The sequence below is a fragment of the Chrysemys picta genome, chromosome 9 (genome assembly GCF_011386835.1).
Source record: "Chrysemys picta bellii isolate R12L10 chromosome 9, ASM1138683v2, whole genome shotgun sequence".
In the NCBI taxonomy this organism is placed as follows: Eukaryota; Metazoa; Chordata; order Testudines; family Emydidae; genus Chrysemys; species Chrysemys picta.
Genome location: NC_088799.1, coordinates 8,306,652 through 8,324,393, shown reverse-complemented (window position 1 = coordinate 8,324,393; position 17,742 = coordinate 8,306,652). Strand labels below are relative to the sequence as shown.

Below are 17,742 nucleotides of genomic sequence, written 5' to 3'. Positions count from 1 at the left end.
AGCTTTCCTTACTGTCCACTGGGGCTGAGTGGAAGGAATTCTGGTGTCTTGAAGGAGGGGGGGGAGGTGTGTGCCCCTGATGCCAGGAAGAAGGAATTATCCAGGCTGCTGGGCTTCAGCCCTGGATGTTCTCCTCCATAATAGCTTGGAGCATCTGAGTTTATTGTGCATTGCACATCTCAATGCACCCCTCAACCCTCCTGCCTTCCCTCCATCCAGCACGCGTTCATCCATTCCCTGGTCTCACGGGCTCTGGAGCAGGTCCAAGGACATGTCCTTCCTTGTGTGTTTCTTTTCCTCCTTATCCTGGTCAGTCTTTCAGCAGGTGTGGAGGGGTGGCCCTCAGGATCCTCCAGACGAGGTCACCAATAAACAACCAGCCCCCCCAGCTGGTGTTAGATTGAGGGGGTTAGCAGGCTTCAAAAGAGAAATGTCACAACTCCCTAAAATTTTCCCCATGTAGATCTGCCTGAGACTATGGACAGGAACACACTCCTCCTGCTTGCTCCAGGGCCATGCAGCACTATATGGGGGCGCTTTTCAAACCCTCCAGCCTCTATGAGGGGTGGGGGGCCGGGGGTGGAGCTCCAGGTAGGTGCAGGGAATAGCGTCGGAAACACAGCTAAACGTACAGGCAGTAGGGATCCTGGTGGCTGTAGCACTCACAAGAGTGCCAGCGTCCCAAGGCCGCTCCTCTAGCTGGCTTGAGGTTGCCAAGGGCCATATGTTGCCAGCTCTTCTCCGCGTTGTGATCCCCGGAGTGCACTGCAGACTGTTGTACCACAGTGGGAGGAACAAGGCAGCTCTGCCTAGAAATGTGCAGGCCCAGATCAACCAATACTTGCTTGAGAACTTCAGAGAAAAAAGGGCCAAGCTAAACCCCAAGTGCCACGAACGGAGAAGAGTTGTGGTCGCTGGCTCATCCTGTGAGCCAGTCCAAGCCAAGCCCCAGGAGCCAGCCGCATTGCTCCTTCTTTCCTGAATCGAAGCACAGCCGGCAAGTTCATTTGTTTTGGACTTGGCCTTTCAGACTGGGAAAGCAAAATACTGTGTTTTGGACTAGGAAGCCTGCAGCCAATACGTTTACAATGCCGTTTCTGCAAACTCATTTTCTCTGGCTGCCCAGTCACGGGGTTGCTCGCGAGCGTTCTTTTGTATTTCGGAGCTATTTCATTTGAAGGCTCGGGTATTCGTCTGTGTGGATTTCTTTTCCCATTTTGAATGCATTGAATTGTACTTGCCTTGTTTTTATTTGACTAGAATTATTCTTCTGCCTGCAAAAAAACGTATCAAGGGTTTCTGTTACGATGTATATTTTGGAAAAGCTTCTGTCTTGCTTCAAACATTGTGTTATTTTTTTCCTGTTACTGTCAGTGCATAGGTTACACCCCCAGGCACAGTCTCACGTGGACAGGGCAGAGGTAGATATAACCCTGGCCATCCAGGATGAGTGCTACACTTGCTCTTAAAATAAACCAACTGCTTTAAAACAGAATCCCTTTGTTCCTGCCCCGCGTGCCATTGGCCACCAGTTTGAGAGGGTGAGGGGAGGTGTCAGGGGCTGTGAAAAGAGTTCACGACAAGGTGTGCATTAATGGGAGCAGCAAATTACACCGACCTGAGTCCCCTTCAGCGGGTTCTTTCTCTGGGCTCAGCCAGGCCTCGGAGAGCTCCCGTCTATCCTCCACGTCCCCCTCCTCTACCAGCTCTTCCTCACAGTGCAGTTCTGTGCAGATGTTTTGTTGGCCTGAGTTCCAGACACAGCATTAAATCCAGCCAGCTGAGGGCTACTGGAGTGGACACATGCCAGAACTGAGTGGCAGCAATGGAAAGGGGAGGGGCTACTCACTCGTATAAATAGTGTGGCTTATACCCGTATTTATTACAGAGCTCTACAAAGTGAAGGGGTGTGGCTTATACCCGTATTTATTACAGAGCTCTACAAAGTGAAGGGGTGTGGCTTATACCCGTATTTATTACAGAGCTCTACAAAGTGAAGGGGTGTGGCTTATACCCGTATTTATTACAGAGCTCTACAAAGTGAAGGGGTGTGGCTTATACCCATATTTATTACAGAGCTCTACAAAGTGAAGGGGTGTGGCTTATACCCGTATTTATTACAGAGCTCTACAAAGTGAAGGGGTGTGGCTTATACCCATATTCATTGCAGAGCTCTACAAAGTGAAGGGGTGTGGCTTATACCCGTATTTATTACAGAGCTCTACAAAGTGTAAGGGGTGTGGCTTATACCCATATTTATTACAGCAGTGGTTTTCAAACTTGTTTTCTGGCGACCCAGTTGAAGAAAATTGTTGATGCCCGTGACCCAACAGAGCAGGGGATGAGGGGTTTGGGGTGTGGGAGGGGCTCAGGGCTGGGGCAGAGGGTTGGGATGTGGGGGTGAGGGCTGTGGGGTGGGGCTGGGAATGAGGGGTTCAGGGTGTGGGAGGGGGCTCTGGGCTGGGACAGGGGGTTCGGGTGTGGGAGGGATCAGGGCTCTGGGCTGGAGTGGAGCTGGGAATGAGGGGTTTCAGGTGCAGGAAGGGGCTCCGGGTTTGTGGGGAGGCTCAGGGCTGGGGCAGGGGATTGGGGTTTGGGGTTGGAGCGTGGGCTTACCTTGGGCAGCTCCCAGTCAGTGGCGTAGCGGGGGTGCTAAGGCAGGCTTCCTGCCTGTCCTGGCATTGTGGACCGTGCTGTGCCCCGAAAGCGGCCAGCAGCAGGTCCAGCTCCTAGTCGGGGGGAGGAGGGGGCGGCACGGGGCTCCACATGCTGCCCCCGCCCTGAGCACCGGCTCTGCACTCCCATTGGCCGGCTCCTGACCAGCGGTGCCGACCAGAGCCACTGCGACCCACAATTTGAAAACCACTGTATTTCAGAGCTCTATAAAGCATCCATTGTAAAAGCATGTGGGTCACAGCACTCCTAGGAGCCATGGAGGAGCTCGGATGGTGTCACTAAGGGGAGGAGCTATGCTAATGACCAGAAAGGACCATGAGATATATGTTTTGAACCCTGAGCAGGCCCAGGGAGAAGCAGCTGTTTCCAGAAGCCTGAGCTCGTTCATGCGAGCCAGGTGCTTGTGCCACGCGTGCCCGGCCTGCTCGCCCAACAAAGTGGATTCCTGGGTGTCCGTTTAGGATTATCCCCATCTCGCGGGTTAATCCCGTGATCCTCCCAGCCATCGACACAAACACCGGACACTGTGTGGGAAGGCCTGTGCAAATCAAAGGCGTTGACCCTTTGAAAAGGGGAATTCTTGCAGCTGGGTGCTGGTGAGATGGCCCACGCTTGACCTCAGTGCGGCCTGTAGGCAGCTCGCCTGCAGCCCCTGGGGAGCGCTGGGCTGGGCCGTGGCCCAGCCTGGCAGGGCTAGTGAGGAACTTGCCCTGCCCCAGGGCACTTCCTGAAGTTGTTTATCCTCCCACGTATTATTTGGTTTGCCTGTTTATTCCTGGCTGACTTGTCTCCAGTGCTTGTATTGATTTAGCGCAGCTCGCCAAGAGCCCATGGTGCAACGCGACTGAGGAAAACAATAGCCCCGGCCATGCGACGGCAGTGAAGGGAGCCGTTTGCAGCAGCAATGCTGGCGTTAAGCCTGGAAATGCTTGTGAGCCCCTGGAGCGGTGGGCGTCCTTCGGCCGGGCGTGGGGTGAGTCCCCCAGCCAGATTTAGTCTCTTAGAGAGAACGGAAAATACCGCACTGAAGAAAGGGACAAATGCAGAAGTCACGTCTAGGGAGCGGTGTGGTCCCCGTAAGGGATGCAGTGAGGATAAATTGGGGCCTTGTTTATGCCCATGTCATGGCGTGGTACGTTGCCTGCAATTGCACCTGTTGTTCTGGTGTGGCGGCTCCAGGGAAGGAGATGGCTGGGCCACTCTAGCCGCTCCTCTCTACTGCTCAGGATGTCTTGGAAATGGCTCCTGGTTGGGCTGTGCGAGTGAGGCGGTGCACGTGTGTCTGTGTGTGTGTGTGTGTGTGGGTAATTTGGGGTATGTGACCGTGTGTGTGTTGGTGTATGATTATACAAGTGTATGTAATTTTCCAGGGGGCGGGGGTTGAATAACTCTGTTCAGACATTCTCTGAGCAGCAGAGAAATGCAGCCAGTTCGGATGTTTGGGCAGGGCGTGGGTGGGGGAGGTGCTCTGGTAACGCCATGCTCGCTTTGGCCCAAAGCTGAGGCATTTTGGCCTGTGCTGAGGGTGGGGAAGCTCCATTTGGAAGGACAAAGTTGTGAATATTTGAAAGTGACAGAGGGAGGACTTGCTTCGCCAGGCCATGTCACAGCTCACCTCACCATGCCATGTCACACTTCACCTCATGGTGCCATGTCACACTTCACCGTGCCAAACCTCACCGTGCCATGTCACGCCTCACTGTGCCATGTCACGCCTCACTGTGCCATGTCACACTTCACCATCCCAAACCTCAGTGTGCCATGTCACACCTCACCTCACCATGCCATGTCACACTTCACCTCACCATGCCATGCCACACTTCACCATGCCAAACCTCACCGTGCCATGTCACACCTCACCTCGCCATGCCATGTCACACTTCACCTCGCTGTGCCATGTCACGCCTCACCTCACCATGCCATGTCACATTTCACCGTGCCAAACCTCACCGTGCCATGTCACACCTCACCTCACCATGCCATGTCACACTTCACCATGCCAAACCTCACTGTGCCATGTCACACTTCACTGTGCCATGTCACACTTCACTGTACCAAACCTCACCGTGCCATGTCATACCTCACCTTGCAGTGTCATGTCACACCTCACCTCGCCATGTCATGTCACACTTCACCGTGCCAAACCTCACCGTGCCATGTCACACCTCACCTCACCATGCCATGTCACACTTCACCATGCCAAACCTCACTGTGCCATGTCACACTTCACCGTACCAAACCTCACCGTGCCATGTCATACCTCACCTTGCAGTGTCATGTCACACCTCACCTCGCCATGTCATGTCACACTTCACCGTGCCAAACCTCACCGTGCCATGTCACACCTCACCTCACCATGCCATGTCACACTTCACCATGCCAAACCTCACTGTGCCATGTCACACTTCACTGTGCCATGTCACACTTCACCGTACCAAACCTCACCGTGCCATGTCATACCTCACCTTGCAGTGTCATGTCACACCTCACCTCGCCATGTCATGTCACACTTCACCTCACGGTGCCATGTCAGACCTCACCTCGCCATGCCCAGGGCCGGCTCCAGAGTTTTGGCCGCCCCAAGCAGCCAAAACAACAACAACAACAAAAATTTTAAAAAAAGCCACGATTGCAATCAGCGGCGGCAATTCGGCGGGAGGTCCTTCACTCCCAGGCGGAGTGAGGGAACCGTCCGCCAAATTGCCGCCGAATACCTGGACGTGCCGCCCCTCTCCAAAGCGGCCGCCCCAAGCACCTGCTTGAGAAGCTGGTGCCTGGAGCTGGCCCTGGCCATGCCATGTCACACTTCACCTCACAGTGCCATGTCACACCTCGCTGTGCCATGTCACACTTCACCGTGCCAAACCTCACTGTGCCACGTCAAGCCTCACCTCACCGTGCCATGCCTCACCCTGCCATGCCTCACTGTGCCGTGCCATGCCTCACCATGCTTTGCACCTTTCCCAACTACACTGTGAATCTGAGCCAAGACCCTCCCTGCACCCCCTTGTCCTTACTCCCCTTACACCCAGCTGCCAACCTCCCCCACCCAAGGTACACCCATTGCACACACTTCTTACCCCAGGACTCCTCAGTGAGAACCTCGGGACACCCCCTTGATCCTCCTCCCTCAGTTGCCAGACCCTCCTGAGTCATTTCCAGTGTGCACCAATGGATCCGAGTGCCCGGGCACCCAGGAGCATAGTGCTAAGGGGAAGATCACTCGGGGCAGTGTGGCAGGAATCAGGGCAGGGGGTCTCTCTTCCCCATAAGCCCCCAGGGGAGTGGGGTCCTGATCGTAACTCGTCACCATGCTGTCAGGCCTACCCGCAGCACGGCCGACCTGCCGTGTCCGTGGGAACCTAAACTCGGTCGCCTGTCCTGGTGGCACCATCATCTTGGGGTGCTAAGTACTAAGAGGGAAAATGGTGCTTTCCCTTTGATGAAGATGTTGCTGCTGCCACAGGCAGGAGGAGCCATGGCAACCCGAGAAAGGAGGAGGAGGATGCCATAGCAACCAAGAAATGAGGGAGAGTTGGATAGGAGCAGTTTAATATGGGAAGGACTCCGGAGGCAATGACGGAACCCACCCCCTTGGCACATTTAAAACTAGACTGGACAGCGGCCCAGTCAATATGCTGCTAGTACCAATCCTGCCCCAGTCCTTGGCATATAATGGGAGGGACATCTCTTGCAGCAGGGATCTGGGCAATTGTTCCACCCTTTTCCTTGCACAGCCATACAGCCTCCGGGAGCTGTGATTGGCGTGCAGCGACTGAGTTCACTCGCTCGCCTGGAGACTTTATATTTGTTCTTTCTTTCTTGGTTCTCTTCCTTGGTCTGAAAATAGACATCGAGGCTGTTTTGCTTTTTGTGAATGAAAAAGACCCATTCATCCGCCGCATACGTCTGCAACCTGCCTGGGCTGTGATGCTGACAAACACTGGACAGTGGCTAGGCAGCTGGGATGCTGAAAGCATTGCTCCTTATGCTAACCATAATTGTCTCACTGCTTCCTTGTGCTCCCTCGGTCTGTCTGCTGCACCCACCTGCTGTACCCTTGTCTTATACTCGGATTGAGGGTCGGGGGGCAGGGCCCATCTTTTCTTTAGATGTGTGTACAGCACCTTGCACAATGGGGCACCGACCTCAACCGCACAAATACCAAAATCAGCATCATCCGCGTTCCCCAGGGAGAGGGCAGGGCGTATAACCGGGCAGTAGAGCTGGAGCAAGGGAAGAGGGATACTTAGGGATAGGTAAAGCCAAGACCTTTTCTTTCTGGTCAAACTGCGCAGCCTGAACGAAAACCTCTCTGTGCGGGGTAGAAGTGGGTGCTGTGGTGCACCCATGGCTCGTCGCATGGCAGGGCTGGGCCTTGGGGCGTGTTATTGAACATAAAATATGCAGGTGGCAAAAGCATCTGCATGGGCATATGGGTGGGCGGGTGACAGTTGTGGGAGAACCACAGCTTAAGATTTTAAACACAGGGGACAGGAAATTCACTGAGAAGGCATGTTTGCCAAGTGGTGCTGGTGGCGCTGGCTGGGCAGTGCCAGGAGGCACTGGGAACGTTTGCCAGATGGCGCTGGCTGTGTTCGCTGGGTGGTGCTGGTGGCGTTTGTTGGTGGCGCTGGCTGGGCGGTGCCAGGAGGCACTGGGAACGTTTGCCAGATGGCGTTGGCTATGTTCGCTTGGCGGTGCTGGTGGCGTTTGTTGGTGGCGCTGGCTGGGCAGTGCCAGAAGGCACTGGGAACGTTTGCCAGATGGTGCTGGCTGTGTTCGCTTGGCGGTGCTGATGGCATTGTCTGCAATTTGTTGGTGGCTTTGGCTGGATGATGTTAGCATAATTTGCCAGGCCACAGTTGCTACATTTGTTGGACGTGATCTGGTTGGTCTTGATCTGCTAGGTGAAGGCGGAAGCTGCTTCCCAGCCCCAGGCCCCCTCCTCTCTGCTCGCCCTGGGGGACATTTGGATTTGCTTCACTGAGCTGCTAACCCCACAGAAGTCAGGTCTAATGGCCGCGATATCGCCTCAGGCACGGCACAGAATATTGGCAATGACAGGCAGCAACACAACCCGCCTGGAAAGGGGACAATCTGACACGACAAAGGGGAACTGACTTCCCAGCCTGGAAGCACTTCAGGGGGTGACGCATTACAGTCACTGATGCTGCTCAGATGGAGGGACTAAGGTGGGGCTTTTGCTGCCTAGAGGTGGATGTATTTCCCACACCTTCCGGCAGGTGGAGCTAGTCTGCAGCCCCCCACCCCAACTCGACAGGCCTGCAAAGCGTGAGGTGTTCCTCTTGCCCCAAATTCTCATGGCTTCCCCCTTTCCAAGGCTGCTCTTTGCTCTTCGAAACTGACATGGGAAAAGAGGGCGTAACAATAGCTATTGTTTGACATGGAAACTGACATAACATTTGTCAACATCTGGTCAAACGCATTTGGGGTAGGAATAGAGGCGGGTGTCATCTGAAAATAGCAAATAAAGTTACATGGGGAGTGTGTGTGTGTGTGTGTGTGAGTGATACAATAGAGTGGAGGGTCTGGATTTTCAAGGGTTTGGCATCCACCCTTGGTTTTTGTTTTTTTCCCCAAAAAGCTGAGATCACATTTAGGTCCCAAAATAAGAGCCTGGTTTTCAGCCGTGCTTAGCACCCAGCAGCTCCCACTGTGAGTCTCAAAGCATAGCTGGGTTTTCACAAGAGCACTGCACCCAACGTGCTGAGCTCTTCTGAGGGGGTCAAGCCACTTATTTCAGTGCCTAGATGGGAGCTGAGCTGTCTTGCAAATCTGGACCGTAAAGCTAGGAGCCCAGACGGTATCAGGGAGTCACTGGAGTGATTGCATAGTGAAGGTTGTGGCCAGACTTCCATTATAAGCCTCCTTCAGATTTTGAATTAGGCAAAGCAATTTGTCTGCAAATGTATGTGGTTAAAATAAGTGATTAAGAGAATTTTAATCCTGGGAACATGGAAAGCAGGAGATTTAAAGAAACAAAACCCTTTCATATGCTACTTAATGCAAAATTGTCTGGGTTTAAAATTTAACAGCAGTGACTGATCATTTTCTGTCCACCTCTGGCTCAGCACAAAGAACAGGAGTACTTGTGGCACCTTAGAGACTAACAAATTTATTAGAGCATAAGCTTTCGTGGGCTACTGCCCAGGAAATCCTGAAGATCTCCCTATATCACACATATGCAAAGAGAGCTCTCCGCACGACTGGACGGAGTGGGGTTCTTGCAAATAGGGCATCTGGGGAAAAAAGGGATGGATATATCCTTGTTGACATGGAACAGATCTCTGACAGTTGCTTAAAGTTTTAATTGCCCAGTGATTAAAGTTTTAATTACTAAGCAATTAGCATTTGAAGTTGTAAGTGTTAAAGGACTTAGCTGCATCCTGGAGCTAGTGGGGCAGAGCAGGATTGTCATGAGAGAGTATTGAGGTAGAGGGGGGATGGGAAGGGTGGAGAGCGAATGTTACAGTTAAATAACATCCTAAATCCGATATGCAAGTATCTAGCAGATCTGCTAAAGTCCAGAGGAGCAGGGCTCCCTCCTGCAGAGCGAGGTGTGGACTGGGGGTAGAGCACAGTGGGCTCTGGGAAAGAAAGTGGTAGGAGCCAAGTAGCTGCTAAAACAATTATACCTCCTCTGGAATAAGCTTTGCATAAAAGCCTGGAACTGACACTCAAGCTCTCAGAAGAGAATGCACCCAGCTACTCATGTGACGCCGCAGAAGCCTGGCATCAGAGTAATTTGGCTTATTTAAAAACCAAAGAAATTCCCAAACAAAAAACTTTAAGCTGCAGTAAAGCGAATCACCAATTTTTCGGTTCAGTGGCTGGTCTAAAAAGTTGTGTGTGGGGGGGGGGGGGAGAATTCAGTTCAGGTTGAACCAAATCTGAAACTTTTCAGAATTTTCAGTCAATTGCAGTGTCTGTTTGGGGGCCTGTTCCAGAATGAGGATTCACCCCCAGGTCTCCTACATCCTAGCCTAGGGCCCCAGGCACGGGGCTAAGGGTCACCTCCACCGCTGGCTGTTTTGGGAATGGCAGAAACGATTCCTGTCAAATTCGTAAAGCGTTTCAGGTCGACTGAAGCTGCATTTTTCGGCGAATAAACAATTTGAAAAAATTCACCCCGCTTGGGTGTTACAGAAGCGACTCCAGAGCTGCGTTCTAAACTGGGCTTTAAAAAGGGGCATAAAAGCTGGCTTTGCTCTAAAGGTAGGTGTCGATTGATGTGAAATATCACAAGGGGTGAGAGGTATTTTTTTGTCCTTTGAATTTTCTGTGTCGCTTTCGTTTGGTTTCTCTTCATACATGGCTCAAAGGAAGTCTCTGAAATTGGGCTCTGGTTAAAATGTGTCATGGGCAGTCCTACTTCTCTGTGTTGACCGGTATCTCATAAAAGAGAAATCGGTAGCGAGGGGGATCCTGACTAGCGCTGGGTCAACAGGTAGGTTTTATTTATAAAAATGTGGGACTTTACCTCACTTTTTGCCATTATTCGCAGTTTAAGGGAAAGGTTCAGCTCTGAGTGTGTGGGACCAGGGCACACACACGTCTGATTAGCTGATTGGGGCTGGCCGCACATTAACCCTTCTCCCTCAGGAACGACTCATTTCTATCAGGCTGTCGCCTATAACAGAGAAGGGTTAATGCACGGCTGCTGACGCTAGGAGCCATGTGCAACTGCTCATGGATCAAATATTCTGTCAGCACCTCCCCCCATTTCACTGGGGTTTTCTCCCCTCCCCCCAGTTCTCTATTCTAGGTGGAGGGAACCTGCCAGCAGGGTTGTTACTGATGGTCCGTTTCCCAAGAACAGGGACCGGCAGATGCAGTTACTGAAGGGGCAGGCAGGCTACTTAGCAGTTCCCTTCCAGTTCCCTTCCAGTTACACTCCCCTGTCCCCATTGCCATTTTCCCACTAATGACCACACTTGGCTCTCCTACAGCGCCTCTCATCCCTAGCTCTCAAAGCTGGGTCCGTATCCCTAGCCCCATTTACAGATGAGGAAGATGGAGCGCAGAGCGGGGAAGTGGTTATTCCCCGAGGTCACCCTGTGTGAACAACTAGACCAAAACCTCAGGTCTCCGGATGCCCACCGCTGTGCTGTAGCTGTCAGACCATGCTGTCTCAAGAGCCCTCTTCTGGATTTCCAGCGATAGAAAGGAGCCGAGGGTGGTTGTACTCTGCATTGAATGATTGGCTCCGTGAAGGACCATGCATGACGCAGGAATTTGGTCAGGACACTGGAGTTAATCTCCTTGAACTTGATCTTTAATTACCACAAGTGATCAACATGTTTCATCTGAAAAACAGAAGCCCAAGCCCCTGGCCATCTAGTGTAACCTAGGAGTTTATGCCCAGCGAGCGAAGGACCCTTGACCAGTGTTTTCTGAATCGTACAGTCCTTGTTCAAAGTTCTGCTGATTCATTATACCAAGTGTGACAAATGTGCTATCCTGTAATTAAGATTGAATTTCTGCTTCCATTCTAGTCCCCCACCCTTCTAGCTGCTCATAACTTTCTTGAACAAATTCCTTTTGGGTTGAAATTTTCCAGCCTTGGTCTCAGCTCCGCGGGGAATTCTTTTGGAAAGTTTGATTAAAATCAGTTCAACCATTGTTGAGTTATTTAAGTGTGAATAAACAGTTTTCCCATGTGTTCCAGTCAGAAATTTTGTGCTTGAGTAACTCAAACATCTGAAATTACAAAGTAACCTGGGTTTCTGCATCATTTTGAGACGTGCCTTTCCAGCTGCCTGGGAAGCCACATGGCTCAGTATTTTAAAAGTGGAGTATTTACAGTTAACACGTTCGCACACATGCAATAGAATTTTTCTCTCCTTTTTTCTATCATGCTCAATTTTTTGTCCTCATCACCCAGGCCCTCCAGGACTCTGCTCTCCCCCCTATGGATCTGACCGTCTCTAAGAGTGTATCACTTAATGATGCCAGCTTCAGGACCCTGTTAGCTTCTCTGTCGGCCAGCTTTGCACGTCCTTCCATGCCACCCCATCTGCATGGAAACCTCAGCCTCTCCTCTTCCAGTCCCCTCCATCCGACCTGCTTCTTCCAGGTCAAGTTGTTCAGGAATAGATGGACCACGTGGCAGTCACTTCCTCCCTGAGCCACCACGAGAGAGTGAGGTCTCCCAGCCAGGGCTGGTCGAAACTGTTTCCGTTGAAATTGTTTTTCCATGGAAAATTGGGGTTTTGACCAAATTCTTTTTTTGTGTGAAAAGTGTACGTGTCTGCGTAAAAAATCAATTTTTCATTGAAAAACGGACTGCCTGGACACCGAAAAATGTGGATTCTGAAATGCCGGTGCAGTACCTCATGGGAGTTGTAGTTTGGGTGCCTCATTCCCCCATTCTCCTCCATGCGCCAGACTCCCCAGCTGGACTTCATCTCCCATGATGCACTGCAGCCACCCAACAAACAAGAACCTAGCAAGTGTTTGCAAACGTGCTGTCCTGTAGCTAAGGCCTTGAGGTATTCCAGCCTGTTGGTTGTGTTTGTTTTCCTTGTCATTCCATGAGGAGGAAGAGAAAGCCACGACACGTGGGATCTGCCGTGTCAAAGCGGCGTCACACCATTGTTTCAGCTCCCTGCTTGGTTAATGGAGCACTCTGGATAATAAACAGGGAATGCTGAATACCAGACCTCCCTCTATGAATCTGTGGTGTTAAAATGCCAGAACCTGTGGGGCTGTGTGAGCATTTCGCACAGATACTCAGCGCACGTCCGAATCCCCACGGGTGACCAATGGAGAGACCCCAGGAATTATAGCCAGGCCAATTGGCGCATTGATTCATGAATATCTTTTCTCAAAGCTTTTCCTGTTTCCCTTTGCTTGACCAACTGTACTTCTTAACCTTCGCTTCCGGCCAAGGAATTGTCACTTCCGACATGGGAATTGTGCCCCCTATACCAAAAAGTGGATGTTGACTCTTAAGCCTAAGGATGACCGGGGCCAGATTTTCCAGTAACAGGTGGGCTTAATTTGCCTATGCAATTGCCATTACGACTAAGTGCCATTGACTGCAGCAGCCCTGGCACTGGCTGGAGGTGCAGTTTACTGCCTGGGGTCTACATTCTGCTTTGGGCTAACCTCCCACTGATGCTGGCAAAGGATCTGCGGTGTGCCCAGCGTTGCATAGGACCCCCTGCCTTCTAAGCAGCTGTGGTGGGTGAGGAGCTGCAGAGGAGAGACTCTCCCAGCTGTTCACTGCTGCCCCATTGGGGCTGGGGCTCTATTTCTGGGAAGCACTGGGTGAATTCACCCCCTGCCCGTCTTGGCCAGAGAGCTGGGCAATCCTCTGGCCTCCTAACAGAGTGGAGAGTCTGAGATAAATCGGTCAGGCACAAACAGAAGCGAGATGAGCCACAACTTTCATCAGAGGATGGGGTGAGGAAGAGGAGGGGCAAGTGGTATGCAGTTCCTATCCAGGGGGCAGATGGATCACTGCCACAGCAGACTGTGAAAGATCTGAAGCCCAACCAGCTGTTTATTAGCACACCCAGAGCACCTGGATCAGGTCCCACTGTGCACCATGCAAATCCTGGCATGGGCAGTCCCTGCCTTGGAGAACTCACAGTCTCGGTTGCCGTCGGGGTAGGGGTAGAGAGCAGAAGGATATTGTTCTCCTTACAGGGGGGTAACTTGCTGGAGGCAGCCTGGCTGGAGGCACTGCTGAGTTCTGTTCTTAGATCTGACGCTGACTCCCTGTCTGGCCTTGAGCAAGTCACGTCCCCCCTCTCGGTCTCAGCTTTCCCTTCTCTCGGAGAGGGACGCTGGTCAGACCCACTTGCGTTGGGACTGGAAGGTTCACTATGAATTACTTTGACCATGGCCGATTACAGCCAGAGAACAAAAGGGAGAGGGGGTACTAAGGGGCTGGTTACAGCTCTCTGATTCTCTGCCCCTCCTGTGGTCCCAGTGCACTTTAGAGAAACCTGGAGGCTGCTCTATCTTATGCCAGCTGATAATGGCCCCTAAGGACCACTTGCTAGGGATAACCGGAGTGACTTGTGCTCCAGCCTCTCACCCTACACAAGGAGCTGCAGGGAGGGTGACACAGGATCCAGTTATGCCAGCTCTATGCCATCCCTAGCTAGAAGGGCACAGCCCGTCTCCTTCCCCTTTATGCCCCCTGAGCGGTACCAAGGGAGCAGAGCGGAGCAAAGGAGCTGCCCCGTAAAATGCTACAAAGTCTGGACATTTCTCCCTTGGATCATGCCAGGCCCAATGCCACTGAGCGCTCCATGAAAGTGGGGCGCAGACTCACTCCGGTGGTTGGGCGGCTCAGGGTCACCCCCTTTCCACATTAGCTACACGTCCTTCAGCGGGCGTCATCACCCACGTCCAAGAGACCAGGAGAGAAGGGCTCTTAGGCATCCCTCTGCTGCCTGGGCGGCTCGTGTGCGCCTGCAGTTGAGTGCAGTCTGCATGCCGATGGCCGGGAAAGAGGGAGGCTGGTGTGCAGGGCTTCCTGGCACGCTGCATGCTCCAAGTCTGCTTTATTACTGGGGCTACAGCTTGCCAGGAGCTCAGGGTGGCAGGAAATTCCCACCTCACTGGGTGCAGCTGAGGGACAGAGGAGTCACCCTGTCAGCCCCAGCCCTGACTGTGAGCTCCCCTGCCCTATGCTGCTGCAGTTCTCCAGGACTGGGCCAGCTGCAAGGACCAGCATGGGAATGTGAAGCAGCAAGAAGGGGGGTGAGGTGAGGGCAACAGCAGCGTGGGAGGGAGGTGGGCAGCCAGCTGCCTTGCATAGGCGCTCCAGCTGCATGCCAGCATCAGGGGTGAGCAGGGAGGAGCTGGTGAGCGTGGGCCCTGTAGACTCTGCAGCCCTTTGATCTCAAAGGAACCTGGAGTCTTGAGACTAGGGGATGCATGGGGTGGGGCAGCTGCTGGACACTCATCAGCCCTTGTTTCCAATGGGACTGAAGCCAGGCTGCCTTCAGGAAAGATGGGGCCACCTGGGAACTAGAGGAGGAGACTGTGAAGGGGCAGAAGAATGTGGGGGCTGGGAGGGAGGAGGGTGCAGAGGAATGCGGAGAGCAGATGGTAGACTGAGGTGGAATGGGGATGTGGAGGGCAGGAGGGAGACTGAAGGGGTGCAGAGGGGTGTGGGGGGCAGGAGAAGACAAGGGGCAGGGGGAACACCAGGTGGCAGAGCAAGAGAATGTGAGGTGCTGGCTACTGTGAAGGAAGAGAACTGGGGGAGCAGGTGGGGGCAGAAGAGGAGGTGGCTGTGGGGGGATCCTGGGATGTGTGTGTGGGGGGGAGCAGGGACTGTAGGAGCCTGGGAAGGGGCTGGGGGGCAAGGAGGAGTCTGTGGGAGGAGCCTGGGATGGGGGGCTGGAGGAGCCTGGGAAGAGGTTGGGGGGGCAAGGAGGAGTCTGTGGGAGGAGCCTGGGATGGGGGGCTGGAGGAGCCTGGGAAGGAGTTGGGGGGCAAGGAGGAGTCTGTGGGAGGAGCCTGGGATGGGGGGCTGGAGGAGCCTGGGAAGGGGTTGGGGGGCAAGGAGGAGTCTGTGGGAGGAGCCTGGGATGGGGGGCTGGAGGAGCCTGGGAAGGGGCTGGGGGGCAAGGAGGAGTCTGTGGGAGGAGCCTGGGATGGGGGGCTGGAGGAGCCTGGGAAGGGGTTGAGGGGCAAGGAGGAGTCTGTGGGAGGAGCCTGGGATGGGGGGCTGGAGGAGCCTGGGAAGGGGTTGGGGGGCAAGGAGGAGTCTGTGGGAGGAGCCTGGGATGGGGGGCTGGAGGAGCCTGGGAAGGGGTTAGGGGGCAAGGAGGAGTCTGTGGGAGGAGCCTGGGATGGGGGGCTGTCGTGCTCAAGCACGTGGGGGATGGCGGGTTCCCACACGGCCAAGGCCAAGACGAATCCTTAATTTTAAGCCAGTCTCGTACCCCCCCCCCCCCCGCCGCCAAGGGGGGGGGGGAGGGGGTGCAGGCCCTTTAAGAGGCCAGTTCCATTTGTGGCCGCTAGGTGGGGCGCTCTCCTCGCTCTGCCTCTAGCTGCTCACTGTGAGGGGATAGGGGCGGGGCCTGCTTCGGGTTGGCACCGAGTCCCCTCCCCATCTAATTCATCTTTCCCTGACGCCCCGCCCCTAGGTTAAGCTCCGCCTCGTGCCTCGGGGCGGGGTTTAGGGACCCGCGACGCCCAATGGGCTGCGCGCTTGGCGTTGTCAGGGGCGTGTCCCCAGCGCCGCGCTCCCGCTGAGTGCGGCGTTTGGTTGCCAGGGGCGTGTCGAGAGGGTGACTGGCGGCTGGGCCCCGCCCCCCGTGGCTGAGCCGCGGCGGCGGAGCCGGAGCCCCCAGAGCTGGAGCGTGAGCGGCGGCGAGCGGAGCCGCGAGACCCCGGGGCAGCAGCCGCGCCGGAGCCGATTCGCCGCGCGGAGCCCGGAGACCCCCCGCGTCCGGCGCCAGCCCGGGACCCTCCCACCCCCGCGCCGGAACTCCCCAGCCGGCCCCGGAGCCCCGCGACCCGCCCGGTGCGGGGCCGCCCCGAGTCCGGGCACTGCCGCGCCGCCCGCCGGGGCCCCGGCCCCGCGCCCCCGCCATGGCCGCGGCGCCGCCGCCGCTGCTGCTGCCGGTGCTGCTGCTGCTCCTGCCCGGCGGCCGCCGCGCCCTGGAAGGTGAGACCCGCCGGGGCGGCAGCCGGACGGTCCCGGAGATGCGCCTCTCCCGCCCGGGGGGCTCTGATCCCCGGCCTGGGGCGGGGGCGGGGGCGGGGGGAGCCCGCCAGGGGCGGACCGGCGCAGCCCTCTCCCGGGACAGACGGACGGCTGCCCCGATCTCTCTGCAGCGGGATCAGCCCGAGTCCCCATCTCCCTGTTGGGACCCCTGGGTGGGGACCCTCCAGGGGAGTCCCCCAGGCACTGGTTGGGGGGGGGGTGGGTGGGATCCCTCATCCCGTGCACTGGCTGACGTCCCCGGGACCCCTCTCCTTGGCACTGGCTAGGGAGACCCCCTCTCTGTGGGTGGGTGGGCAGCCAGCCCCCTGCCCAGTGCCTGGCGTGATGCACATCTGGAGGCGCTGGCACTGGTGCGAAGAATGAGGTGGTGTTGATGGGTGGGACCGGGGTATGCAGAGTTGCAGCCCCAAACGGCCCCTGGCCCACGAAAACTGCCACCACTGGGCTGTGGGGTTAGGGCATGGCTAAGGAGCGTGGGTTTGGTTCCCCCCATGGGCTGCCCAGATCCCTGCAGAGGGAGGCAATCCCGCCCATCAGCTTAACAGCCAGTTTCTGCGCTGTGGTGCCAGTCCCCTGCAGGGCGACGCAGCCGGTCTGCGTGGAGCGGGCATGGGTGGCAAAGTCGTCCCTGTGATATCTAAGGAGATCTGCCCTTGAAGTGGTGGCACGTCGCTGGGCCCAGACAGATGCGGATTGTGGGAAGGGGATCAAGAGGGCTTGGTGTCCGTGGTGTGAACAGAAGAGCATCTATGGGGTGCTGAGATGGAGATTTGCAAGGGCACATGTGGAAGCTGGTTGCCAAAAACTCTTGGGGGGGTTTCCCTCAATTTTTTTGTTTTTTAAATGTCCAATTCTGTCTGAAAATCAGGATTTGCTGCTGAAATTCCAAGGGGCAGAGTGGGGTGTGGGAGAGGTAGTATACTCACAACCCTGAACTCTGCCTGGATTCTTCAAGTAGCCAGATCCATGGTGAAAGGTTTCAAAATGTTGGCATGAGAATTCCCCGTCATTAGACTTCAGAGTTAACACCTTGTTGAGCTGAGTGGGGGCAGCTGCTCTTTCTGTGGACTGTTTCAGGCTGTCTGTTTGCAAACACAGGAAAAAGTGCTTCAGTGGTTACTCAGTTCACAGTCAGGGGGTTTTCTCCACAATCAAAAAGGCTAGACATTGAATACTTTTAAGTGAAAGGTTGGATGCTGCAAAAACTGATGGTGCTACCAGAGAAGTACCTGGGTGTTGGACTGCTGCATCCTGGCTCCTTGGTTGAGACCAAATGGTGGTCACAAAGCCCTGAACGATTTAACCCCAAACATGAAGGAAAGCCCTCCATATAGAGTCTTTTC

At 54.8% G+C, this 17,742-nt stretch overlaps 1 protein-coding gene and 1 long non-coding RNA gene across 2 annotated transcripts in view; both read left to right on the top strand.

Moving 5' to 3' along the window:
• LOC135973630 (uncharacterized) overlaps positions 1-12,466 on the top strand; it is a 33,768-nt gene extending 21,302 nt beyond the window's left edge. The window contains exon 4 of the long non-coding RNA XR_010590559.1: positions 10,650-12,466. This is a non-coding gene — a long non-coding RNA (uncharacterized LOC135973630). The remainder of the gene's footprint in view (positions 1-10,649) is intronic.
• A 3,572-nt stretch (positions 12,467-16,038) lies between these two features.
• EPHB3 (EPH receptor B3) overlaps positions 16,039-17,742 on the top strand; it is a 49,992-nt gene continuing 48,288 nt past the window's right edge. The window contains exon 1 of the mRNA XM_008170692.3: positions 16,039-16,339. Within this exon, the coding sequence (XP_008168914.2) occupies positions 16,264-16,339 (76 nt within the window). The 5' untranslated portion in view covers positions 16,039-16,263. The remainder of the gene's footprint in view (positions 16,340-17,742) is intronic.